This window comes from Phyllostomus hastatus, unplaced genomic scaffold, assembly GCF_019186645.2.
Source record: "Phyllostomus hastatus isolate PE091 unplaced genomic scaffold, TTU_PhHast_1.1 phas_contig_402, whole genome shotgun sequence".
NCBI lineage: Eukaryota > Metazoa > Chordata > Mammalia > Chiroptera > Phyllostomidae > Phyllostomus > Phyllostomus hastatus.
In genome coordinates this window covers 14293437-14320295 of record NW_025333873.1, presented here as the reverse complement: position 1 = coordinate 14320295, position 26859 = coordinate 14293437, and the positions used below count along the sequence as shown (strand labels likewise).

At 59.3% G+C, this 26859-nt stretch overlaps 1 protein-coding gene and 1 non-coding gene across 3 annotated transcripts; both read right to left on the bottom strand.

The window, feature by feature from the left end:
* Positions 1–10902: 10902 nt before the first annotated feature.
* ODC1 (ornithine decarboxylase 1) lies at positions 10903–18856 on the bottom strand. 2 transcript variants are annotated; one of them, XM_045844655.1, is made up of 12 exons: positions 18458–18856; positions 16040–16161; positions 15815–15948; positions 15355–15528; positions 15022–15194; positions 14656–14790; positions 14446–14527; positions 14181–14264; positions 13215–13377; positions 13017–13129; positions 12701–12915; positions 10903–11941 (listed from the first exon to the last, which is right to left on the bottom strand). In XM_045844655.1, exons 3-12 carry the CDS (start codon positions 15914–15916, stop codon positions 11797–11799), a joined length of 1386 nt encoding a protein of 461 aa, XP_045700611.1. In that variant the 5' UTR covers positions 15917–15948; positions 16040–16161; positions 18458–18856; the 3' UTR covers positions 10903–11796. The 2 variants fall into 2 exon arrangements, with proteins under 2 accessions (XP_045700611.1, XP_045700610.1); XM_045844654.1 differs by having other exon boundaries at positions 16040–16158.
* Positions 16888–17018, bottom strand: LOC123822631. Its single transcript, XR_006786389.1, has one exon. It is a non-coding gene; the product is annotated as a small nucleolar RNA SNORA42/SNORA80 family (small nucleolar RNA).
* Positions 18857–26859: the final 8003 nt, after the last annotated feature.

Here is a 26859-nt window from a genome sequence, read left to right as displayed (position 1 = left end):
ATCACATGTTCACAAATCAGTTTTATCACAAAAATGACACTTCATGGGACCAGACAGGTGTCCGCCGCCCGCTCCCCTGCGGCCCTCCCTCCCTGGGCCTGGTCTCGGGGGCCGGGCCACACAGCACCCCCTTCAGGTGCCGAGAGGGGGGCCAGACAGACAGGTGGGCAGGAACGGCCGGGTGCTTGGGGAGCTGCGGGGAGCCGGGAAGGAAGCGGACTGAGGCGGTGCGACCCGGCAGCCACGGGGACGACACCGGTTTCCTACCGTGGCCCCAGCGAAGGGCCTCAGATGGAGCACCCAGTCCAGGGAGGGGCTCGCAGGCCCTGCGGGTCGGAGCGCCCCGTCCCCGGCTCGTAGGGGTGCTGGCAGGATCCTCTCCTTACAGGACAGTTCCGTCCCATGCCCCTGCCAAAGCCACTCCCGGCTTCCAGGGGCCCCCGAAAACCTTGGCCCGTGCCCCTCCATCCCGGAGCCCCTTCCTCCAAATTCAGCCGGTAACCTCAGCTGCCAGGTGCCTCTCTGACCTGTCTCACCAGTGTGAACTGTCTCACCAGTGTGACCTGCCTTGGTTCTGTGACCGGTTGCCACCTGACACCAAATAGGGCAGGTTGGGACCTCTGCAGGGACCCCCAGCAGGCTCAGGGAAGGGCTCCCCAAGACCTTGTCGTATGCAAACTCAGGTGGCTGTTGAGACAGAGCTGGCCCGTGGAGAACTGGGGAAGCCACCCCCTAAAGCGACAGCAAGTGCCCCCCAGGTGGGGTGGGGACACCGGACTGGCTGGGAGCCGGGCAGGGCGGGCGGCAGGAAAGGGGCCTCGGGTGGGTTGGACACGCCGTCACGGCTGTGAAGGCGTGTGGGCGCGAGGACGGCGTGGCCTGATCTATGTTTTCTAAAGGTCGGTCCGTGATTTGACTTGAGACGGTATTTGAGACGAGTCTGGAGAACATGGGTCCAGTGGGGACGGAGGAGGAGGCTGGGGCATGAGCTCCAGGTCCAGACAGTGGGCACGGCCCGGGGACAGGAGACGGGAGGACCGGAGACCACAGCGCAGGCCCTCAAGAGACCTGTGAGTGAGGGGACAGGGAAGGGACACAGAAGACCCGCCATGGAGAGGGTAGGGGGGACACAGGACCCTCTATGGAGGGGCCAGGGCAGGTGGACAGGGGACCCATCATGGAGGGGTCAGGGCAGGGGGACAGGGGACCCGTCACGGAGGGGGCAGTGAAGGGGGGACAGGGGACTCTCCATGGGGAGGCAGGACAGAGGGGACAGGACCCTCCAGGATAAGGTCAGGATAGAGGGGACAGGGGACCCTCCATGGCGGAGGGAGGACAGGGGATCCTCCATAGAGGGGGCAGTGCAGGGAGGGGGGACAGGAGGGGGGCAGTGCAGGGGGACAGGGGAGCCTCCGTGGAGGGGGTGGGGCAGGGGGACAGGGGAGCCTCCATGGAGGGGATGGGGCAGGGAGTGGGGGGAGGACTCCCTATCCAGGGGGCAGGGCTGCAGAGAAAGGGGAGGAGGGACAGGAGGCAGGGAAACCAGTCCCCTTCATGGAGGGCACCCTATCCCCCCTTCCCTACCCCTTTCCCTGATCCCCTGTCCCCCATGCCCTGTCCTTCCTGGGCTCTCCTGTCCCCCTGGCCTGTCCCTCCTAGGGTCCCCTGTCCACCCTGTCCTGCCCCCTCCGTGGAGGGTCCGCATTCCCTCGTGCCGGGTCTTCTGTTTTCCCGTCCCGTCCCCTCACTCGCCGTCCCCTCACCTCTGCGGGGTCTGGGCTGGGCCCCGGTCTCCATCTCCCCTGCCTCCCGGCCTCAGGCCCGCCCTCTGGACCCGAGCCCCGCCCCGCCCTCCTCCTCTGTCTAAGCGGGCCATCTCCCACCCGTATGCCGCGGCACCAGGGGTGCCCGCGTAGTTTTAAAACACGCACCACCTGACTGTGCGGTCAGGGTGCTGCTGGCCTGGCCCCTTCGATTGTCAAGTAAGAACGGGCAACGTGGCTTCCAGTAGGAGCCGAAAGAAATGTCTGTGGACCTTTCCAGAACTTCGGCGTGTAAGAGTCTGTTCGTCGGAGAGACACACCTGAGAAAAGGGAAAAGGGGGGGAAGAGAAAGAAAACACGGAAGAAAAAAAAACAGCCTTGAAAGGAGGTCAGTGCCCCCGCACTGATCGTCAGGTGGGGCGCGTTGTGAAGGTCCCGCAGTGGGCAGGTGTGCCGCCGCGGCACGTCCGTCGGAAACCGCGGGTCCCAGCCCTGTGCCCTCGGCACGCGTCTCCAGCCCCATTTCAGGTGTCAACTTGCCCGGTGGCCTGGGTGGGGGCGGGGGCGGGAGGGTAGGAGAGCCCTGGGGTTGGGGGGATGAACGGTGCTGGGGGGAGACTCGACTCTGGGTGGGGGGGCGGACGACACCACGCACAGACGGTGCGCCGTGGGCCGCACTGCGGAACCGTGTCGTCTTATTAGCCAGTGTCTCCCCGACGAGGTAAGTGAAAAAAGAATAAAAGGCGGGGCCCTGTGAGTGGGATTAACACCCTTTTTAGAGTCGCCCCATCGTAGACCTGCCGGGGGATCACTTGGTGAGTTTAAAACGTCTAACCACTGTGCTGTGCACCTGAATCTAATGCTGAAGGTCAACGTGAATTGAAATATTTTACATTACTTTAAAAAGTAGAAATAAAAACGGAAGTCAGAGGGATCTTGAAAAACTATACATCGGATCCTGTCCTTCTTGTGCCTAAAAGCCTTGCTGGCTGCAGCCGCAGTCAGCGGTGTGGACGGACGGACGCCCTGCCGGACGGACTCACAGGGCGGGGGGAGGGGCGCTCAGGGGGCTGAGGGGGAGGGTGGCCAGAATCAGGGAGGGCTCCAGCGCGCGTGGAGGTGGCAGGCAGGGAGAAGGACCTGGAGGCAGTGAAAAGGCACCAGTGAGAAGTGCGGAACACGACTTCTGGGGTGAATACGGAAGAAGGGGTGGACAGCGGGTCGGATGAAGCAGAGGATCGAGCCCACGATTTGGAAGAGAAGGTGGCAGGAAACACCCAATCAGAACAGAAAAAAAAAAAAGAATTTAAAAGACGAGGATAGTTTAAGGACCGTTGGGACAACACGAAGGGTAAGGACACCCCCGGCGTGTCACAGCGGTGCCCGCAGGGGAAGAGAAAGAGCGGAGGCGGAGAACCTACTTACTGGAGGGAATAATGGCCGAAGACGTCCCTCACCTGCGTGGCCGCGGCGGGGGGCGGGGGGGGGCGCTGATGCAGCACCAGCTCCGGGGGCGGCCAGGCTGGGTTTTTGGATTGACTATCACTTACATTCGTTCATATACAGGGTGGGGAGTCTTCACTTTTATAGAAAAACAAGAGCACGTTGTAGGAATTATTCTACAGCTTGCTTTTTCACTCACGGTTGAAGATATTTTATTGAAAAGAAAGGCCAGAAACACGCAAAACTCCTGGTTTGTCATGGCTTCGCTGCTAGTTTTCTGGTGGCTGCACCGTTACCTGTGAGGCCCTTCGCGTGACTTGCATCTGCAGGACGGGAACCACGCGTGACTTGTGACAGGGCAGTGGGGGGCTGCTGGCCCCCCTTCCCAGCTCCGTGCGTGTCGATGTCACCGTCGGTAGCTTGACGCCGACCACGGCGGGGACGTGAGCACCACAGAAACTGGCAGGCACCCCGAGTCAGCGCCCTCTTCCCCAGGGGGCCGGCGGGAAGGCGGCGGTGTCCCAGCACACCGCCGCCGATCGTCCCTGACTCAGGGCGTCAGGTGAGGGTCAGAGCAAATCACATTCCACTCCGGGGGGTCACACTCATTTTCACCGGGGGCCACATCAGCCTTGCGGTTGCCTGCAAAGGGCCGCATGTGCTTTGAGGACTGCGTACATGTCACTGCTCCTTAACCAGGGGCAGGGAGCTGGGCGCTGCCGCCGGGTAGAAGCAGGGTGCAGGCCGGACAGAATAGGGTTGATTCGGCCGGCGGGCCTTGTGTTCGCCGCCTGTGCCTTAGATTAAGGTGTGATTGGGAGGCAGGTTGATTTGCCTACGGCATTGCGCCGGCTCAGTGAGACCGACTGACCCGTACCACCACCTCCTCCGCCCCTCGGCCGTGGGAAGTGCATGATGCTTGGCACCCCCCCCGCCCCGTACCTCCGTGCCGCGTGAAGGGCAACGAAAGTGTTCCCGGCCCGGGGGATCGCTGTGAGGGGTCAGGGAAGGAATCCACGTGAGGCCCTTGCAGGGAGCCCCGGGGGCAGCGTGGCCACTCAGGAATCCTCGTCCCGAGGCCGGGAACTCAGTGACGCCGCCTCACCGGGCTGGGCTCCGTTTCTCAGCCGTGCAGCCGGAGTGAGGATGCCGCCCTCGTCTGAGGTTGTTAACGAGGGGCATTTTCTGCGGGAGCCGCCCAGCAGGGTACAGGGTCCTGGGGGTATGCTCTTGCCCCGCCACTTTGTCTGGAGTGAAATGAAGCGCGTGGGAACAGGGGTCAGGCGCTCAGACCCGGGGGCCCACTCGCAGGTCACGTGGGAAGGTCAGGCGTCCCGGAGTCCTGGGAGTGTGGAGCAGAGGATGAGGAGCAGAGGAGCCGCAGGCGAGACTGACCGCCGTGCTTGCTGCCTGGCTGTCGTGGGAGGAAGATGAGACCCTGCCGCATCAGAGTGGCCGCCCCCTGGAGACTGCTCCAGTTTTAGCGCTCAGAAATCTCAGTCCCAGAGATGGAGACCACCCCCCTCCCCGCCGCCGCCATTTAGGAACTTGATTTTAATTCTTTAAAGGTTTTATTTATTTTTAGAGAGGTGAAGAGTTAGAGAAAGAGAAGGAGATAAACATCGATTGGTTGCCTCGCGCATGCCCCCAACTGGCCTGCAATCCAGGCATGTACCCTGACTGGGAATCAAACCCACGACCCTTTGGTTTGCAGGCCAGCACTCAATCCACTGAGCCACACCAGCCAGGGCAGAAACTGATTCTACTGATTGATTGAATTGAATTTTAGAAGGAGAGAGAGTGAAGGAGAGAGGAAGAGAAACATCAGTGTGTGGTTGTCTCTTGTGCGCCCCCTACTGGGGACCTGGCCCACAACCCAAGCCTGTGCCCTGAGTGGGAATCTAACTGGTGGCCCTTTGCTTCGCAGTCTGGCGTTCAATCCACTAGCCACACCAGCCAGGGCTGGAACCTGATTTTAAATTGCAGTCTCCTGCAGGACAGGAGCCATTTGTACTCAAATCAGTCAAGACATTTTGAGTAAATGAGTTGGTCAGTAGGCAGTCTCATCTCTCAGGCATCTGTTTTGTTAGCTTTGTATTTGTCTGGTGGGCGATTACTCACACACGCTCGATATTTGTGTCTGTGACAGTAAGCGACACCTCACTGAAAAGTGTAAAACATAGACGAGACACACTCCTGCCCTCTAGAATATGATTGTCTGGTGGGGCAAGTGGGGCACTGCCGGGGTCCAGGCTCGGCGGGGTCTCGGGGTCCCCGGAGGGTGCACGGCTCAGGCGAAAAGACTGAAGCGAGACACCCGGTGGGGTGCCGGAGGACAGCCAGGCCTTTTGGGGCCCGACCGACACCCCGAGAAAAGTCAATCTTTATTTTTATAGGGGAGGTGATACAACATTCAATGCATAATGTGATTATTAATACAGAAACGGTTACCACAGAAATAATTTCTAAAAACACAGAAGATTTTATAGATTAATCATGTTAAACAAAGAAATAACTGAAGAGTACAGGAGGTCCCACAGATCAGCCATGTTAAACAAAGGTTATTTTGACCAAGAGGGTCATTAATCAGATAGCCAACGAAGCTATACGGGCACAAACTTTCAGGTGCCAATTAATAAGTAGGTATCTATTAAAATGATAAAAATTGGTCTAAATTAAAAGGGTGCAAAGGGTGATTTGTAGTATATAAAACCAACTATTATCCATTAAAGTTAAATTTATCTCAGGTAACTTTTTTTATCTAGGTTTTTTGATTTATACATCTTGGGGGGGCATGTTTTGTGTCCGTTTCCATGTATTGAGAATATTATTTCCAACTAGAACTCCTTGCTTCTATACACTCCTGTCCAGGGTATGGGAGGGGTAGTGGCTCTAATAAATCTTAAGCTTTCAGGTGGTGACTCCCTAAGAAACATTCCTAGCAACAGCTTCCTCCAGCGTTCTGGCAGTTGGTCTGCCCATAGTTTAGTTTTGTCCTTAACTTCCCAGGTGGGGGAAGCAGGCAGCATTAGGGCTGCTAGGGGTCTCTATTCTGTGGTCAGCAAGTCATTCCGTGCAGAATCAGAGGCATCGTGCAGATTTTGTGTTATAATGCACAGGTGTCCAAAAACCCCACCACCTATTGCTAGCAGGGACAGGCACACAGGAGGAGACAGACAGGAGATCCGGCCACAGTCGCCTCTGCTGTGCAGATGCGTCTCACCCGACCCCATTGTGTCTGAGGTCGGCTGTGGGTCAGCTCCCGACAGGACACGGCGAAACTACCCGCAGCAGAAGGCGAGGTTTGTTGACATGATGGATTCGGTGGGCGGGGTGGTGCAGGGGCCGGGGCCGCAGACCCGCAGCAGGGGCTCCTGGCTGTGACACCGGCTCCTCCGAGGCCAGCGTCCGGAATGTGCCCGGTCCCTTCGCTTCTGTGAGATTGCATCTGCGACCCCATTCGAGTTTGCTGGTCTGTGAAACGTGGGTCGTCGCCGGCCTGCCAGGACCGAGGGGAGGATGAGACGGGCCCTCCGCTTGGTGCTGGCTGCGGCTCAGGCCGGCAGGTGTGAGCCCACCTCACGGTCATTCCTGGTAACTCAGGTAATGCAGGCAGTATAGTGTCTCCCCGCCACGGCGGCCCACGGGCCTCCAGGGAACCTTTTTTTTTTATCGGTCCCTTCAGTCTCCACAGTTCCCCTTTGCTGGGCCGAGAATAAAACCTCAGTTCCAGGTTTTCTCAGCCATGCTGGGTTCGAGCTCAGTTGCTTTGCCGTCTCTGCCCCCCCAGCTCAGGAGGTGGCTCCCACGGTGCCCCGGCTCTGCGGACGCGGTGGGCCGGGCTGACCGCCAAGGGGCCTGGGGGCGCCACCCCTCCACTCGGGCCGCCCCCCACCCCCCCAGGCTCAGCCCTCTGTCGTGGCATTGGAAAACGCAGTCATGTTTTAGCGTGGTAGGAGCTGACTGCACTCAAGATTTAAAACAGACGGTGGGCATTATTAAATCATTTTAGGGGCATACTCCTGGGTCCTGCAGAGCATCCGCCGGAGGGCTCACCCACTGCCGTGGGTGGGACACCTCGCCCGCCGATCCGAGTCTCCAGGACACACAGGTCATTTCCTCTTTGGCTCTTTTTAGCTCAAATGTTCAAAGTACTTAGAGTTTTAAATTAAACTCTTTTTTTTCCCTATAAAAACTCTCACGGTGGAATCCAGACATTGGACTCGCCCATTTTAACAGGGGCTTGCCATTTTTGCGTCCTCCTTACAGAATTTCTCAACCTGCAGTAAGAAGGGGTCGACACGTTTTTATGTCTGTATTATGTGCAATGCACTTATCCACGGCGAGTGGGGGCAGCCGCCCCCGCCCCTCCCCTCCCGCGTGTCTCCCTCACCCGCCCACCCGGCGCACAGGAGGGATGGCGCAGGTGGTGGGAAGTCCGGCAGGAGGGCAACAGCTGTGGGCAGTTTCGCCAACCGATCTGGCCGCAGACTCTCCTCGGAGGAACTGCCGTCAAGCAGACCTGCTGCAGAACAGTCTGCGGATGGAATCCCGTCTCCCCGAGGTGCGTGGGTCCTTCCTCCGTGAGCGCAGGGTCCTACCGCACAGACAAGGAAGGCGGACGCCCACGTCACCCCGGTGGCTGGAGCGCCACTTAGGAGCGCCACGCCTCCTCATGACTTCTGCAGAAATCCTTCCGCTGAAATTGGCTGGGCTGGGAACAGCTGCCGTGTGTTCTGACGTCTCCTAAGCGATGGAAGAGCCAGCACACCTGGTTCTGACGTCAGCCCACGTGGTGACGCGGTGGGCGGGGTCAAGCGCTCAGCCTCGGCGGAGGCCCAGCCGCAAACCCGAAGGGGGTCTCGGTATCACCGGGCCCGCGTGCCAGTAACCCTCCTTTTACTGACTAACGGCCCCAAAGCCACGCGCAACTTTGATTGCGTTGCAGTTGTTCTGTTTTGTTATTAGTCATTGTTGTCGGCCTCTCACCGAACCTAACTGGGCAATGAAACTTCATGCTAAGGCCGCAACCCGCCCCTGGGGTCCAGGTGCTCTCTGCGGCTTCGGGCACACCCTGGTCTTGGAACGTGTCCCCTGCGGATAACGGAGGTTAGTGCTGAATTTTCTGAGTGTTCTGAGTTCTGAGACGCTTGAAGACAATGGGGTTTATGTAAGTAGAGGGCTTAAAAATTTCAGGCATAGTCTTTGTAATGCAGTGAACTCAATAAAGGGCTCTTGTTTCTAGGTAGTTATTCTTATATGTAGCAGGGTTCTATGGAGTTATGATGACGCATGTCATTCTATAAAATCCAAACTCTGGGGAGTTGATTTAAATTCAGTCCCTGTGCTCACGTAGTAAGCAAACACTGCTGATAAATAGTGCGCCCTTGGAGCACCCCCGTAAAAACAAGAGTCATCCCCCCACCGCCCCCCAAAGGCTGCTTCCGGGGCAGAGGCGCAGCGCGGCGTCCGCGGGGGAGGATGGATGGCTCCGTTTCCTGTCTTCCCCCATCTGCGGAGAGGGAGGGAGCGGGACCGGGACCGGGAGGGAGGCTGGGGGCCAGGGAAGGCCGAGGGAGCAGGCCCCGGGGGGACGGGGCGGGGGCGCTCAGGAGCCGAACAACCACGGCGTTTTTGTCTGCCGACTCTCCCCTTGGGGTGGTCGTGAGTGACGGCGCTTGTTTCCCACAGGGCTTTATCTGGGCCTTCCACGCGAGCTGCATCCGTTCGGAGAGGTCACAAGTGCTCTGTCGGATGAGGAGGGCAGGCGCCTGGGGACCTCGGCACGTCAGGCCTCTCAGGAATACGCAGACCGTGAGCGCTCGAACCACCGCCCCTGGGAAGGCGGGCCTGCGCTCGCAGACCCTCGGGGATGCTCTCTCTGCATCCGGAGCACAGGCTGAACCGCTGGTCATCTTTCTGTCCTGCACCCGACCTTTCTCCCGGGTTGGGCCTCTGGGGACCCGCCTTCAGCCTTTGGCAGTTGTCTTGGGTCCTGGGGGGCTGCGGGGGGTGGGGGGTGGGCCCTAAGCCAGGACGGCTGGGGTCCTTGTAAGGAAAGGGGGAGATACCAGGTTGCTCTGCCTCCAGGCTCACACTAACTTGAACACATTTGTTTCTTCTTTGGGTGTAGTTCCCTCGCATTGGGCGCAGATCTTTAAAAAAGAAACACACCATTTGCAGGCAGGCAGTTTATCGAAATTTCCTGGGTACGTAGTATTTAGAAATGCAGGCAGAAAATGAAATTCTGTAGCATGTTTAAGGTAATTTCGCACTCTATTGACATGTTTTTTTGCCGAGGGAGGAGGCTGGACGAATTGTTCCACTCAGTGTTTTGGTTTTAATGTCATTTTTTCTCCCCCCGCACCTCCCCCTCCCCCTCCCATGCCCGTCAGAAGCTGAGTGAGTGCCCTGTGGGGCTGGATGGTGGTCTCGCCAAATTTATGTTGCAGCCCTAACTCCCATGACCTCTGAATGTGCCTATTTGGAAGCAGAGCCTTGAAGGGGTGACTAGTTTAAGATGAGGGTGTCAGGTGGGGCCCTCGTGGTCTCCCTCCAGGGAGAAGACAGCAGCCCGCGAAGCCGAGGACAGAGGCCTAGGCAGAAGCCACGCGGACAGGCTCCTGCTCTCAGACCCCCGGCCTCCAGAACGGTGAGTCGGTTTCTGTGACGTCACCCAGTCTGTGGCACGTGATTCCAGCAGCCTCACAAGGTGAGGTGCCCCCTTAGATCTGAGTCACGGCCACTTGGCAGGCACGCCTGTGCAACGCTCGGGTGTCTTCCGTAGGAGGACCGACAACGCTGACCGAGGAGGGACCTGGGACACAGCACCCCCTGGAGGATCGGCCTGTCCACTCCTTCGCTGCGCGAGTGCACGGGACTGCGGATGTTTCACCTCCTGGTGTCACGGTCTGTGACAGTGAACTTCTGCCTGGAACTGAGCGGTATCGGCGCTGGGGGAACCCATGTTTTCGGGCAGTTCCCAGGCTTGCGGCGCCAGCCCCGTGTTGGGGGCAGGTCCAGCGATGTCCACTGCAGGACACTCCCTGGGTGAGAGTCCCAGGTCTCGTGCGCTGTGGTTTAGACTTGGTGTCTCACTCCCGTGGTGGGGGGACAACATAATTCCTTTATTCTGAGCCTTGGGGCGGGCGTCACATCCCGAGGAGCCAGAGCGGAGGTGCTTACTCACAGGAAGCGGGGCAGACGGCCGATTACGGCTCTTCTCCCGACCTCCGGGAAGAACCCCTCTGCTCTGTGGCTGCCGGCAGCCTTCCCATCAACATGCTGCTGGCAAAGCCCTGTCCTGTGGCCCGAGGGAGAAGGGAAGTGGTGACAAGCCCAGCACTCTGGCTGAGGTGACTGGCAGGTACAGCACTACAGTCAGCCACATGATGCCCAAGAAGCCCCTCCCCTCCAGGCCTTTGTGGAGGGTTGGTCACCCGCGGCAGGGCTGCCTTACGCCCGGCGGAGTGGAGCCACAGCACCATCCACACACACACACACTCTCTCTCTCTCTTTCAGAAGTGGGTCAGTGTGCTGCGGCTCGCAGCCACTCCTGTCTCCCTCGGGTGTCGCCTGGCTTGACTGCGGCCTGCCTTCCTCACTGCTGCTCCCGCAGGAAACCAGAGTCCCCACTCTGGGGGTCAGGGAGCATGAGAGTAGGGGTCAGACAAGAAGGTAAAGATCTCCACACACAGTCATTTGTTGCTGAATTTATTAAAACAACTGCCAAATGCTGCACTACATTCCCGACTTGTAACTATGCAACTTGTCCTGGGAGTGAGGTCCGGGTGGGGAGGCAGCGGCCCCAGTCCCTGCGGGCATCAGGCCCCCGCGCACCTCCCCTGGGCACTGGCTGTGACGGGGCGGGCCGGGGTGTTAACAGGGGCCCTGGGCCGCGTCCAGCCACTTCTGTGGACATGGGTAGAGGGCTGAGCCACTATGGCAGACACTGGCCACTGTTGGCAGCAGGGAACATGGGCTTCTCATCCATTCTTCCCTTTTACCAGCACAGGACCAGATCTCTTCCTTGGGAGACCCAGAGCCAAGTTTACATAGGAGTCACGCATGGAAATAAAAATGCCGAACAGGAAAAGGGCATGCCCACAGGGTTTCAAAACAACACACCGTCAATTCCTCAGTCCTCCGGGACCGTTTTCTCAGCCTTTGGGGAAATCAAGACATTAACTCCCACTTGTAAAGATACATGCAAGGCGAGCCACATGGAATGGTCCCACTAAAAATATCCCAGTGCCTAATTTTCAAGGTACTTTATTTTAAAAACAGGTCACAACACTGAGCTTCTGGTCCATTAAGGCCAACAAACAAGCTACAAATGCTTGCGTGGCGGCCGAGGGGCACTCTTTAGTAGCGTCTGAAAACCGAGTAAAAATCTGTATAAAACAAGTAATCAAATAGTTTCCATAGGAACACAGATAAGTGTGACCCCCGACTCCTAGCCCCCCATCATGTTCCATCTGTGCCACCCTACTTACAAAGACGTCTCAGAACTAGCAGTAATTAAGTTACGTGGTCCCCTCCAATCCCGTAATGCAAGCTACCCTCGCGGTAACGGCTACACGAATTACATCTATACATTAATGCGAGCTGAAGCGCAGGCTGCTGGGTGCAGCTCCATCCCGCTCTCCCAGGCGCAGGACACCGGCAGGGCGCTCACGTCCTGCTCCTCTGCGGTGGTCAGGGCGTCGCAGTTCTGGACCTGCTGCATCAGCTGCCTGCGAGAGAGAGAGAGAAGCAGCACGCTCAGAAACCCCGGGTCGCCCCCACGGGATGGTCCCCAGAGGCCTCCTCCCGAGCCCGTGTCCCTCCCTCCCCGGCTACCGGGCCCCGGGGGAGCAGTGCGGCCCCCTTCTGAGCAAGCGCGGCTCCAGGGCCGTCTCTTTGGTCGTAAGGACACCACGGTCACCTCACTGCACAGAAACACCTCCACCAGCCTCTTCTGAGTGTTAGGCACCGTGAGAGGTCTCAAAATACTAATCGCCACTGTTGGAGAGATTTCCCCATCCACTTGCATTTTCTAAAGCATATATTCTTAATATGGGGAGTATAACTTAAACACCGTATTTAACCAAACAATTTCTTTCAATTACAGTAAAATAAGAACAAGCATAAATCTGAGAACATATCTATTTTTTAAAATTTTGGAGCACATTTATTAAAGCCGGGGGCAGTGCAGCCGGGCAGGCTGAGGCCCGAAGGGGTGGTGAGAGCGCAGAGGCCGGGCCGCTCTGACCCCCGAGGAACGTTACCGGGGGGTGGGGGGGGGGGTGATGAGCCTGGGTGGGGCGCTCTGGCCCCCCCCGAGGAGTCAGAGACACCGTGGAGACAGGCTCGGGGGTCAGCCCAGGACGAGCTGCCGCCACGCGCCCGAGGGGGGAGGGCGTGCAGGGAGCGGCCCGGGCGTGCTCCTGGGAGGGAGGGCGCCAAGGAGGCCCCGGTCCTTATCAGGCCCGGACACGCGCGCCGCCACTAACCATGCCGGCCCCGGCATCACGTAGTAGACGGTCGGCCTCTGGAACCCGTTGAAGGTGGAAGCAGCGGCGACGGTGTAGGCGCCCATGTTCTCGAAGAGCAGCCAGTCCCCCACGTGCATCTCGGGCAGGGCGCAGCGCTCGACGATGCGGTCCAGGCCGTCGCACGTTGGTCCCCAGATGCTGGATGAGTAATGCTTCTCATCGGGCTTGGGCCTCTGCATCGCAGGGAGAGACGCCCCGGTCACACCTGCCCTGGCCGGCCGGCCCCCTACCTCTCATGACAGATGCACAGTGCAGTCGGCCACCGCCCAAGTACCTTCTGCAGGACGGGCTTCACGTGCGCGTGGTCGTAGAGGATGCAATTAAAGGACCCGTACACCCCGTCGTTCACGTAATACATGAAGGTCTTCTCGCTCGACTCGTCCTCGTCTGGAAAGCAGAGCAGTCTCAGTCCCCGCCTTCCGTCCGCACCGGCTCCCGGGGGCGCGCGCAGGGGCCCCACCCTCACACCTACCGTCAGAGCCTGCTTGTTCCTTCAACACCAGCTTTTTGGCAATGATATTAACTGCGAGCGTGAACGCCGACGCAACGTAGTATCTGCCGGGCTCCGCTATGACCGTCACCCCCGAGTCGGGGGGGAAATACTTGTCCAGAGCCGGGTTGATGACACTGGTGATCTACGAGAGACAGACCAGCGCAGTCGGCCACCGGAGGAACCGCACGGGCAGACGGCGCAGTGCTGTGACACCACCAGCAGAAGGCCCCGCCATCGGGCAACAGAACACCAGACACCTCCCTGAAAACCAGCCCGGGCAGCCCCGTGGTGCCCCCCGAGTCCCCTCTGGACGCCCGCCCCCGTCTATCCTTTCTGAGATGCTATGGGCACAGTTACATCAAATGGGACAAAACAAACCTATGACCACTATCCAGGGTATCAAAGTGCCTAAAAATACTTTTATCTGGCAAAGCACGTGCCAACAGGATGAAACTATTCTGTCAACCTCACGTAATTTTAACAAAATTAACCTTGAACAGAGTAACTTCAGAAGTGACTGGGCAGTGTTTCAACGAGAGGAAATACAAATTCCAACAAAGCGCCACTTTGTGCCAGCGCCACCATCGGGACCGAGCCCGTGCCCACGCCAGCCGGCGGGCACTGGCTCTGCCGGGAGCCGTCCCGCTGAGAGCTGTGGGCCCGCCACAGTGCGGGCCGAGTGCCTGTCACCGCAGCCGCGTGTCTCTGCCCAGTTGGCTGTTCCCTGAGACTCAAGGAGAAAACCCACCCGTGTTTTAGTTTAGAAAACCGAAGGATGTCAAACTCAAAATTTTAAATAGCCCAAGTCACTCAAAAGATCATGCCAAGGCATTCACTTTCATGTTGGTACAGTCCTTCTGGCATCAACTAAAACACTCGGGTCTGTAACTATCCCACTACGGGCCCTGCTAAAACAGCTACTCCAACAGTGTTGCTAGGAATTACCTCTTCGAATTTAAGCTTTACATCCTCAGATCCAGGAAAGCCACCACCGATGTCCAGCAGATACATGTTGAAACCGACCTCAGCCTGGAGTCAAGAGAATTAAGTTAACTCAACAGCCAGATGCACAAGTCGTGAGAAACCAACACAGCAGGCGGGTTCGGGCCTCTGCAGTGGGGGTGACGCCTCCAACGGGCGGGTCCTGGAACCGAGAGGGGCTCCTGCCAGCCCTGCCGCACCGCCGGTGGGGGGGCCCCCTCACACTCACCCCCATGTCGAAGACGCAGCGCGCATCGGAGAGGGCCTGCACAAAGGTCTCAGGGTCGCTGCAGCCGCTGCCCACGTGGAAGCTGGAGTGGCAAGGAGAACACACTGTGTCCGATTATTTCCGAAGATACTTCCTTCACAGACGGAAAGCGCTGCGAAGCCTGCACGGTCTGACACTGTCTGAGCCTCCACCTCCGCACCAGGACCTCACCTGACACCGATGACGTCGACATTGAGCTCTCTCGCCCGCTCCAAGAGCAGCCTGCTCGTCTTGAGAGTGGCACCAAATTTAACACTGAGGCGACACACTGCTTTGGAGTCGTCCGTGGCAATCCGCAAAACCAACCTAGAATCAGGGAGAGGGCATCAAGTTCACAGGACAGAAGGTCACGGGCGTGGCTGAAACACAGAGAACCCGTTTCAGTCCGAGAGGGCTTGGCTAACCAAGGGGGGTCACGCCGTCTCCTACTTTGCCTCTGGCCCAGCACACAGACAAGTCTGAAGACGGGAAATTCAGTCCGACGACACCCAGCTCCTGCCCAGCCCACCCCCCGGCCTCCAGCGGAGGGGGACTCACTTGGCCTTCGGATGTGCCCTGGCCACTTTCATCAGCTCGACCTCACTATCGAAAGTCATCATCTGGACTCCGTTATTGGCAGCGTATTTAATCTGAGACACTTGTTTACAAGGATTTGCATAGATGATCCTCTCTGGAGGCACCCCGAGACTCTGCACCAGCTGTATTTCCATCTGAAAGAGAGGTGTCACACTGCACACATGTAGCTAATTCGTGAAAGACAGAGAAACACAGGGAGTTGCAGACCACGCCCCCCCACCCCACCCCCCAGCACCCACTGCCTAAGAAACAGAACTGAGGCCCGCCTGGCGACCAAAGCCCCTTTCTGCTCACCTTGCTGGCACAGTCAAACCCCGTCCCAATGGCAGCGAGGGTCTTCACTATGGTTCTGCTGTCATTGCACTTGACCGCATAAAAAGGGGTGACCCGAGGAAGAGCTTTCAGCCACCTCAGGTGTTTCTTCAGGATGTCCCCCAGGTCCGCAACGTAGAAGGCGTCCTTGTCATCCTGCAGGCAGGGCGGCCACGGGGGCTCGCTCAGCAGCCGCCCTGCACTGTCCGACCGCGGCCCCCCTTCTCCTTCCCACTGTCCTCAACAGAGCCCACTCCTCTCGGCCCAGGCAAGGCCACGAGCGTCACTGTGGCTGCTGGGCGACCCACAGCCAGTTTAAGTCTAACTTCCCAAACAAGACCCGTCAGCCCACTGCCCTGCCTCAGACCCCACTGGGGTTTCCCACTCAGTGCCCACCCGCCCCAGTGGCCCAGCCCTGCCAGCACGAACTCAATACACGTACAGAAGAAGAAACTTCATTAATTTTTTGGTCCAGGATGTCCTTGGCAGTGAAGCCTTCGTCAAGGAAATGGCAGCCAAACTCTTCATCAGCAAAGCTGTTCATGGTGTCTGGATATTCACCTGCGACTCCACAAACTGCAAACGGTGGAGAAGTTCACCCATAAGCCTTAGCGATACTCAGCGATTCTTAAAAAAAGATTCATGTGCAACAACCACGAATACTTACAAGGAAAAGTAAGATGGAATTTAAAGGAAGTGTCGTCAGCTCTTCACAACAGCAGTTCCAGGAATTCCAAGCCCCGCGGAAGACCGGCCTTCTCTGGCCGCAGCGGCGGCGGCGCTGTCCTGCTAACAGAGACGTCCTCCTTAGGGGCGAGGCACCGAACGGAGACGCTGGCCCTCATCCACCCGCCCAGGAGGCGGGGCTGCTCAGGCCCCACCCAGCTGGCCCCGCGGGTTTGGGAACCCACGACACCTGGGCTCAGGTCACGTGAATCCCACCAGCCTCTACCCCACCTGAGGACACCCGATTCAACACCTCGGATCCTTCTGGAAGCAGCACTCAAACTCCATACATAGTACATACTCTACACATCTCAATAAGCTCTTCAAATTACACAGGATTTTAATAACTAACAGGCATCATGGAACTGTCTAGGGCTCTCAACTTACTGCGTGCTCGTAGGTCTCCTGAGATTTTTATGAGCTAATGTTATTTCCATGCTGGCACGTAGCTTTAAAAACCACACCTCCAAATCAACAGTGTTTCATACTTGCTCTATCTGATCACAAGCCAGCACTCTGCACTACGCTGCCTCCCAAACCAGCCACTCTAGGAATCCCGACAGACACGCCGGCAGTTGCTTAGCGACAAACGATAGTCAAATGAGTGATTTTTGGCATACTTTACGAGTAACAAAAATAAGCAAGTGTAAATGACTCACGAATGAGGAAAAAAGCTCGTAACAATCCGAGACACTGTCCTTGGCCTCGGTACAGTGTGACGGGGTGAACGTCAGTTATCTTAATCTCATTTAAACCCACTTGACCCCTGCTGGGCGCGGCCAACTTTTCCACTGTGCAGCCCGCTTCAGCGCCCGCAGCCCACGGGCGAGGGCTGGGCAATGGTTCTGGGCCGGGGTGCTCTGGCACGGGGCACTGTGAGAGACCCAGGGGACGGGCCTGCCACAAATCCCAGCCCGTGCAGGGCAGAACTGGCTTCGCGAGACTTGACCGAGTGTGACTTTTGGGCACTGGCAGCCTCTAAGTCACCCCCAACCCCCAGGGGAGGCGGTGGACCAGGGCCAGCAGAGCCACATAAATAAGCCTCAGGAGGCCAAGTGCTGACAAACTGGATTAACTGGGGTCTTTGTTAAACATCCTTAAGGCAATGCTCAGGCTTAACCTTGGGAAGTTGCTCTTTTAAATACATCACTAATAAGTACTTTGCTTCGCTGTATCTTTTTTTTTTTTTTTTTTAATCCCCACCCCGAGGACCTTCACTTTTTTTCCTGCTAGAGAGAAAGGAAAAGAGAGAGGGAGAGCGCGCGCCGGGACTGGGAGGGAACTAGGCCCGGAACCTTCGGCCGCGGGACGCCGCCCGGGGTCACCTGGACCCGCCCGGCCCGGCGCGCTCCCCCTCCCGTCGCGGCGAGGCTGCATCGGAGTAACCGGCAACAGAGCCGGCTCACCCAGGAAGACCTCCGGGGCTCTGCACAGGAAGTTCCTTAAAAGGGTCGATCGATTAGCCCAACGCAGCACTTCCCTCCTGTGAGCGCCTGCTGCCTGCTGGTGGCCTTCCGAGGCCGGGGCCGGGGCCGACTCAAACGGGAACTGAGAACGTCTCCCAAGTGAACTCAATTCCGCCCGATTTCAGGGGTGAATCACGCCGACGGGGTTCGCTCTTCCCGTCATTTCCAAGAGGGCCCCCCTCCCCCGACCCCTTGCCCCAGTCATTCAGCCAACACCGGTCTCCGGGACACCTCGGGGTGGGCTCTGACCCCGTCCCTAGACTGGGATCCCAAGCCAGGCGTCTCTTAGCCACTAGGCCACTCGAGGTCTCCTGACATAGGCGGCTCCAAGCCTGGCCGGCCGAGCCTTTATCATCACAGCCGGCGACTCCTGCGGGCTCCGCGCCGGCCCTCGCTCTGTCCGCACGGGGAGAAACCCTAGCACAGGCGCCGGGGGCTGCCAGCCACAGGGTAACCATGACCCCGTAACCGTGAGCGCGCGACCGGAGCCCCAGACCTGCACGGGCTCGTCCCGCCTCTGCTGCACCTGCTACCCCGCTTGCCACGTGGGCTTTTAAAAAAAGCAGCGGTTAAAGGAACCACCGGCTTTCCCAACGGCTTCCGGCCGAGCCGCAGCCCCACGTCACGGTGCCGGGCAGGCGAGACGAGGGCCCCGGGGACCGGGGCGGGCCGCGCCGCGGGGAGGGCCAGGGGCCAACCCTCGCCTTCCCGGGGGAAACCGGCGCCCCGAAGGAAGGCGGCGGCTCACCAAGGTCAGGGGCTGGCGGCCGGCTCTGCGACCACGTGCCCCTCGCAGCGCCGGGCGCGGGTCTGTCCGCGGCCTCCGGCCCGGCGCGCAGGGACACGTGGCCGACCCCCTCCTGCCTCCCCACCGCCGCTCGCGCCCCTCTCACCTGGCAGCGCAGAGGAGCCTCAGGCCGACCCCATGGAGACGCCGCCGAAGCTGCGGAGCGCACAGGACCGCCGACCGCCCCGTCAGCGCCCGCCCGGCCGCCGGCCCGCCGCCTCGCTCCCTCCCGCGGAGGACTGCCGGCCCGAGGTGGCACCGGGGCGCTGGGAGAGGGGAGGCGGCGGCGGAGGCAGAGGGGACTGACAAAGCCCGACGCACCGCTGCTCCGGTACTTATACCGCCGCGCGTGTCGTCATGGAGACGCACCAGCTCAAACCAGCCGCGATCGGTTCCGTCCGGGCGTCTTGCGAGGGAGGGGGCGGGGCGCGGCGGCGCCGGCCAACCGGGACCCGGAGGACGGGCAGGGGGCGCGGACAGCCTAACGCCGGCGCCTGCGAGCACCGCCCATCCGCCCCCGGCCTCGCGCCCCTCCAGCCCTGCGGCAGGTCCGCGCACGCGCACGGCGCCGCAGGCACCTCCCCCTCCTCGGGCCTAAGTCGGCGGCCTGCGGCGGGCTCGCGCAGGCGCACGAAGCCCGATCCTCAGGCCCGCGGGCCCTCGGCGCCGGTCTGGGTTGGTCCTTCGGCCTTGGGATCCGAACCGCTGCCGCAGAATTGCAAACCCGGCCGCTGCACCCGTGCCACGCAACACTGTTCTTCCACCGGGCATTTGGTGCCTCGTGTCCCTGGGCAGAGAAAGAAATCGGGAGAGAGGGGGCCACGTGGTCCCGGCCTCTCCATTTCTGCAAAAGGGACCTGGAGATGGTTGTGGCGCCGCTCTCCTCTACGGGGAGCAGAGCAGAGACGCTGACAGAGGGAGGGGTGTGCAGAGGGCCACCCCGCACGTCACCTGTGTCCTGAGCCCTGTCGACACAGTGGTGTCTTCCCACAGTGGACGCGCGAGGGCCATCGTGTGGTTTTATTAAGCCAGGAGACTCGCTCAAGTGCCTTAGGGGATTACGGGGTAGGAGGGAACGGATCCCAAACTACCAAGCGGCTCCACCAGTCTGTGACACGAATGCCCCCCGTCAGTGACTAGACACCTTTCAGGGCAGCTGCGATCGGCACCTGGCACGTCTGAGAGTTACATTAAGTCCCAACACACCAACAAGGTCCACGCAGTGAATACATAAGGCAACAGCCTGGTAGGAAATTGGTTGTCCCTAAGAGTGGAGCCAGTGCCTCCAGTGTTAGGACAAGAGTCTCATGATCCGGGCCATTCTTACTAAATGTTATTCTTGGTAGATGTTAAGGTGTAGTACAGTATTTTACAGACCAGCCTTAAACAGGACAAGTTTGACAGGGACCCAGCTACAGAGAGAAATCAACATGTAGTTCAGGGAGGCAGAGCTTTGGCTGGGGACCCTCTGCTGGCTTTCCTTGCTGCCAGTAAATAAAACGGCCTCGTGACAACCCTGGCCCGTTTCTGAATAGGGCACCCCAGGTGGCGAACCCCTTGAGTTTGGTAACACGGTTGGAGGATTGCGCCCCACTGCTGGCCCCAGGGAGGGGCTGAAGAAATGTAGGACTTTCTTCTCCCACTCCCGTTTTTTCATTCCTTCCCTTAAAGATGAAATCCAGCAGACAATTATGTTCCACCCTAGGGTGTGGGTTGCAACCAACCTGAGGGCTAGGGGTAAGAGTTAGAGAACGTGTAAAACTAGGTTTGGCCAAGCTGTGGGTGCAGGGGAGCCTGGAGGAGCTCAGGGCTGTAGCCCGGACCTCGTCCCAACTTGCTGGGTGATTTTGAGTGAATTGCCTCCCTTCCCTGGGCCTCAGAGGAGGCCAGAGTAGCCCAAGGTGTTTACAGCTACCAAAGCTGGTGAGGTTTTGCAAAACCTTCTTTGAGAAACAAGCAGAATATAACCAAAGACACCGAAATAGAGGACAGGCTAACAGTGACCAGAGGGGAGAGAAGAGGGAATTTCAAGGGAGAATGGGAAGGGTTCACGGGAACTAATTTAAAGGACACATGGACAAAAACTAGGGGGAGGGGGTAATGGGAGGGAAGTGGGGAGGGTTGGCAGGGTGGGCTGGATTGGGAGTAAAAGGGAGAAAACTGTACTTGAACAATGATTAAAATAAAATAAAAAAAAAAAAGAAAAACCTTCTTTGAGCCGGCCCTGCGGCGTAGTGGGTGAAGAGTTGCTGAATGGGTGAATGAATGAACGAATGAATGAGTGATCTAACTTCCTGGAGACCAAGAACCAGGGATTCTGGTGAAGGAGAGGGCAGTTATCTCCACCTTAACCCACTTAATTCCTGGGGGGAGGGGCGGGATGGGATTAACAAACCCTTCACAGGACGTTAGAGCCCTGGGTGCCCAGTGGGACTGCTTTGGTTCCCTGTGACCACCCTGGGATTTACCCCTGGGATTTGTTCCTCTCCTGCAAGGAAAACATTTTGTTCCAATAACACAAGAGTTTTTCCTTGCACTCCGAAAGTCTCCCACGTCCAATTCCACGGCCAAGAGGCGAGCATTGTCCGCACGGCTGCTCTCCGTGGCTCATCAACCATTGGCTGCAAGGCAACACTTCCCCGCTCTGTGGCCTCCTCCCGGCAGAGGGGACACGATGTCTCAGCACGTGGGCTCCTGGGCGCAGCCTGGCGTGGAGGGGAGGACAGCTAGCCCCTGTCCTGCCGCAGCTGGCTGCTATGTGGCCTTGACCCCCTCCCTGACCTCCCGAGAGCCTCCGCTTCTCCAGCCAGCAGGGAAACAGCTGAGGCCCGATCTAGGGTCCCTTTTAGCTCCGTTCTGTGATTATATTTCAGATTTAGAAATACAGAGATATAAGCTGGAATGTCGAGTTCAGTTCTTGATTCAGGAACTGGGGTCTGTCCAACCCGCCCCAAACATGTCAACTGCCTCCATGCTGCACTGTGCTCTGGGGAGGCCGGGCCGTGCCCAGGGGACCCATCGGACCCAGACGGGGAAACTGAGGCAAGGGAAGGCGGCAGAGCTGCTCCCTCGTGTGCCGGCCCCGCCGCCTGCGGGCAAACCACCGGAGAGGCGCTCGGGCCCGGAGTCTGGGAGTAGCAGGGCCTGAGTCACTGCATCCGGTTACTGAACTGGATTTGGGATACAAAGCTCTGGTGACTAAACCCGGCCCGAAAATGCCCCGCGTCAATGCCTCTCTGCATATTTTCGGTAGATTTCATCCTCTCCCTCACTGGATCGTCCTTAGTGAGGCAGCAACCGTGGAAGGAGCGCCTAACACCAGAGGCTGCCTTTATGTGGAGACGAGGCTTTCTTTCGTGTTTGGGGCAGACGCAGGGAGGGAAGGGAACAAAGACGTCGAAATGCACACGGGACGCTGCCGATGAGACCCGTGTCCTCAGTCAGCCCGCCTCGGTTCCGGGACCAGCTCCGGTTTCTCTGGGCTGCTCTCGGCGCCCAGCTCCTGCGTGAGGCAGCTCTCTAGGCACCCCTCCCCTCTCGGGGTCCCAGGGTCCTCCTGCGAAACGCTCTCTGGTTCGACTGGACCGGGGTTGAAAACGGAGGCTCTGGCAGTCTGACCTGCTGAGAACCTCTGACTTCTTTTACAAAGAGAGCTCTGTGTAAGTACACTGACAACCGCATCTGCTGGCCCGAAAATGAGGACACGCGTCTGGTGCAGGAGGTGCTTTTCGATGACTTTACACAGAAGGGCTTATAAAGGTATATGGTGATTACAAATTCAAGGAGTCCTGTGTACCGGATATCGTCAAGCGACACAAACGATGACAGCAAGCATTGACGTATCCTTATATTCAATACTGGAGTGTTTGACTTCGAGAACTTTCTGGAAAATGGGTTTGTGTTCTGTCTGTGGTCATACTCTGCACCGAAATTTTTTTCCCAGAAGCATAGTAAGAGTTCACTATGGAGTGAGGCTCATGGCGTCCAGCCCCCCGGGGACTTCGGGTGGTTAGGACCTGCCCTGGGAGACTGGTGGAACTCAGGACCCCTGGGTAAGGGCAGCAGCCACGGGACGCCCTCGTCACATGTCGATGTTGGACTAAAAATAGTGTTCCGACGCTCAGTCACGCCCACACTCTAGCCTTGCCCTTGAATCATTTTAGGTGTTTCCGAAAACGCCATCCACCCTCTGCAGTGGAAAGTGTGCCGCCTTTGCCAATCCCCAAATGATGAGCCCCAGGCACCGGGAGCTTCCGGGGAGGGCCTCCCCGCCCTGAGCCGCATGGGCGTCATCGGAGGAGTGGAGCATCTCCAGAAGTATCTGTTGGAAGCCAAAAACACCTGTGTGTTAGTAGAAGTCCCAGGATGTTTATTTTACGAAGCACAGTTGCATCACCACCCCACCTTGCCCCCGCCCTGGTGCAGCTCCCCGGGACATTGCTGGGACGTGAGCCATCCGGCAGCAATGAGCCCGGGCCTCCTGGAGCCCAGCAGGCAGGGCGGTGGCCCCCCAGTCCATTGCAGAGCAAAGGTCACCCCCGTCCACAGGCGGAGAAGCCATGTGTCTGACTGGCAGGTGATTTCAGCCATGCGTTCTCCCCCGCAGCGAGCGTGTACTGAGCTGGTGTTCAGACTCAACGCCCTGCTAACGTGTGGGCTCCCGGCTGGGCTGAAGCTTTCAGATGTACTTTCCTCGTTCGTTTCAAAGTCCTTCTCTGGCGGTCCTCGGTCTACAGCATGAAGTTCTGGACCCTGCGGGGTCCGCCTGCTCACCCCGTGGCCTCGCCCGCTGCCACCTCAGCCCTCCTAAACCCGTCTGCTCTGTAGGACCCGCCCCCCTGCCAGCACGGCGTGGGTCACACAGTCGGGTCACCTTGGGGCTCGTCCCTTCCCTCTGCTCCCACTCCCTCTGAGGTCAAGACCACAGTTCGCTTGTCTTCATAGCTCCAGTTTCCGGCCCTGCACCTGGCACATTCTGTATTGTTCACCTGAGACCAGTCCTGAAAAATCTGTCATTGGGGTTGCTACGTGGCTAATTCGCTCATGGGAATTTCTCCCCGTGTGCTCTGTAACATTAAAGGGACAGGAGATTCTAAATAGACTTCGTTTGGTTACTTGCTCACTGAACACATGTTTACACCGAGAGTCATCTGTGTGCAAGGGCTGTGCTGGGTGAGCGTGAGCTCTCTTTGGCTGCCAGGAACTGATGAGGCCAACGCGTAATGAAAACTGCCTCTTTTGTTTTATTTTCTCCTAAGCTCCTGGTGACCGCCTCTGACTCAACAAGTCACAGCGCCTCTGCTGGGTTTGCCACTGACCCATTTTTGCCAGAGCCCCACCCTCGTGGGGCCCCACCTTGGGGAAGCCCCAGATCAGTAAGAGTTAGGGAATAGCGTGCGGAGGGCCCTTGCATAACCCGGACCTTCTGGAAGGTGCATGCTCTGCCCGGGGTGGGGTGCGCACCACATTCTTGCTGAGTCAGGACCACGGCCGTCTGTCCGAAAGTCCCTGCTGAGCCATGGGGCGCCCTGGGCACGGGTGGCCATGCATCTGGGCACCATCTGAGGGGGATGCACGGCGTCTCCCTTCACACAGGCCGTGAGTGAGCACCTGTTCCAGGCCAGGGTCCCCCCAGCTACTAAGGGGAAAGTTGGGCTCACAGTCCAGAGGGGAGGCTGAGCCCTGGGCTTGCATTCTGGTATGTTCTGGTCACGGGGGCCAAGGCCACACAGGGCGCCATCCTGGCACGTTCGCTCTGCTCTGGCTCTTAGACCCAGGTCGTGGGGGGTCCTGGCCTTAGAGCAGCTCCTCCAGGGGGGAGTGGGGGAGGGGCCAGAGCACCCAGGGCAAGAACAGCACTGGTGGGTGCACCGAGAGGGGACCACCCGTGTGTCCAGCTCACATGGGGGAAGGGACTGCGGCCTGGAAGAGGGGTCATTCTGGGGGCAGCCGCCAACCCCGGGGTCCACTCCTTTGTTGCGCAGACAATTCAGCTCTGCTTCAACCTTCATTTCCATCAGCCCGGCCAAACCCCTGCTGACAACAGCGCCCGGGGATCTCAGAAGGCCAGTTTGCCACGATTCACGAAGTGTCCCCCGCCCCGGCACATCAGGCTGTGTATCACTCAGGGCCTGGGCAGGCGGTTCAGGAGGTGAGTGGCACAGGGGAGCTCGCTCGTTACAGGATCGTAACGTGGAAGAGCGGCAGGAAGCTGATACCCCTCCCAGGGGTGGGCCGCAAGGGGGCGAGGGCTCCCAGCGGAGCGGTGGGCACCTGTGGCTGTCCAGTGGGCACTGGCACCACAGAGTGGCGCAGACCGGAGGCGGCCGAACCGCCGGGAGGACGCAGCCCATGCTGGGGACCCTGGTCAAAGTGGAGACCGCCTCTCCCACCCTGCAACCTCCTACCAGGAACCCGTGGCCGAGGGAGCTAGTGAGTGTGATGTTTGGGGCCAGCCCCATCTCCACCCCACCCCGAGGCGCAGAGCAGGGCTGGGCCGGGAGGGGTGTGGCTCTGAGACTGGGCCGTGACCGGCACAGCCTCCTTCCCAGAGGCGGGCCTCGCCTTCCTGCCCGCTGGTGGGACACTTCCTGGGAAGAGTCCCAGTGAGCACAGGGGCACTTTACCCTGGCTTAAGCAACAGGCGAAATTAATCATCTCCCAGAACGAGACATCTCGGGGAAGGGCAGGCTCCGGTTTCACGGGGCAGGAGCCTCACCAGAGCACCTCTGCGGACCGGCCTTGCCCCCTTCTCCCTGCTGCAGTGCCAGGGCGGGGCCCAGCCCCCTCCCTCGTGGTCCTGGAAGGCCACCGGGGCTCCGGCACCGGACACAGACGGGGCCGAGGGTCGGGGAGACAGGGGCAGAGCACAGGCTCTCTGTCTTGCTTTACCCAGGAAGTACTTCTCCCGGCACAGGTCCCTCCCTGTCCCGTCGGGCCATTGTATCGTGTCCCCTCATCTCCTCTGTCCCCGGAGGGGCGGGGAGGACCTTCCTGCTGACTTAAACTGCTGGCGATTCGCTGCCCAGCCCTGGAGACGGGCTGGGGCCGCCCGTGACGAGCAAGGCTCCTTGGAAGATGCTACCTGTCATGGGTGGCGTTGTCCCTCCCGACCTCCCAGGTGGGACCTCCTCCCCAGGGGCTCAGGATGTGGTCATGTTCGGGGAGGGGGGGGAGGGTCCTTCTGGGGGGGGGAGATCCGGTTCCATGAGGTCTTTAGGATGATGCCCCATCCAACACCAGTGGCACCCCTCACAAACGGGGGGAATTTGGGCACAGAGACACGCCGATGGAAGGAAGATGATAGGGTGAGACAGGGGGCAGGAAAACGCCTTGTGACGATGACCTCAGAGGTCAGAGCGATGCCTCCAGGAGCCAAGGGACCGAGAGACGCCAGGGAGCCACTGGCCACTGGAGTTGGTGGGCGGGGCCTGGAGGAGAGCCGCCCTCACGGCCTCAGAAGGGCCCGGCCCTGAGGACGACACCTGGGTCGCGGGCCTCCAGCCCCCACAACTGAGAGAGAAAACCTTTCTGTTTTGTAAGCACCCCCGGCCAGCGGCTGTTTGTCACGGCGGCCCGAGTGGACGCACGCCCCATCTGAACAAAATCGGGGTTTGGCCGCCAGAAGGAAGAAGAGAATGGTGTGGCGCAAGGGGCCGGGGAGAACCTCAGATTGCTTCAGGCCGCCAGGGTTGCCGGGGAGACTGGCGGTGTTGCCGAAGCTCCCACGAGTGACCGTGCAGCCCAGCAGGCCGCGCTCCCCCGCACTCAGCCCCGAGCAGCGCTGTGAAGGCAGCCCGACTGACGCCACCTTCTCTGGCCCCTTCTGGCGCAGGGACGGAGGGACGGCGGAGTCCAGAGCACCATTGAGAGCCCCCTCTCCTCTCCGTCTCCAGCGAGTCCGACTCCTCCGGGGAGCTGCCCTTCCTGGGGCATCTTTCTCTCCCTTGCTCAGCAAACTGTCCCAGCTGAGCTGCTGTGATGGCCTCTCCCTGCCGGGCCACTCCCCCCCCGCACCCCAACATACTCACCACACGTCCTGCTGACCCTCTGTCCGCACCCCTAGGGGCAGCTCGTCTCCATTCTCCTGCTTTCCTCGGACCCGCAGCAAGGGCGGGCGGGCGGACCAGCACAGCAGGCAGGGCCTTCACGAAGGGAGAGGGAAGGGTGGGTGTCGGCACGAGACAGAATTCCTCCCAGAGAATCCAGCAACTCAGCTAGACAGGGGCTTACTCCAACACAGAAGAGCCTGACATTTCAGGGACTGCATAAACGCTTTCACCGACAGTCCAGGGAGGTAGCTACTGTGGGTCAGTTATAAAGGCCTCCAAAACTCACTGGACACCCTGCACGTTACAGGCCTCCCAGTGTCTGCTCCTCTCCCAGGGCCGCGCCCGGAAACGCTCTCTGGCTTGGGTTGTCTGACAGCCCCGGGCTGGGCCGGGGTCTGGAAGGGGCCAGAAGTCCCAGGAAGTCAGCACCAGCTGGGCAAGAAACAGGAGAAGAGCC

Excerpts from the sequence above, each read along its gene's own strand:
- ODC1 (XM_045844655.1), bottom strand. The coding sequence starts at position 15,916 with ATGAACAGCTTTGCTGATGAAGAGTTTGGCTGCCATTTCCTTGACGAA. Across the intron at positions 14,791-15,021 it reads AGGGCACATCCGAAGGCCAA|GTTGGTTTTGCGGATTGCCA; the intron begins GTGAGTCCCCCT and ends CCCTGATTCTAG. Across the intron at positions 14,265-14,445 it reads GCTGCGTCTTCGACATGGGG|GCTGAGGTCGGTTTCAACAT; the intron begins GTGAGTGTGAGG and ends TCTTGACTCCAG.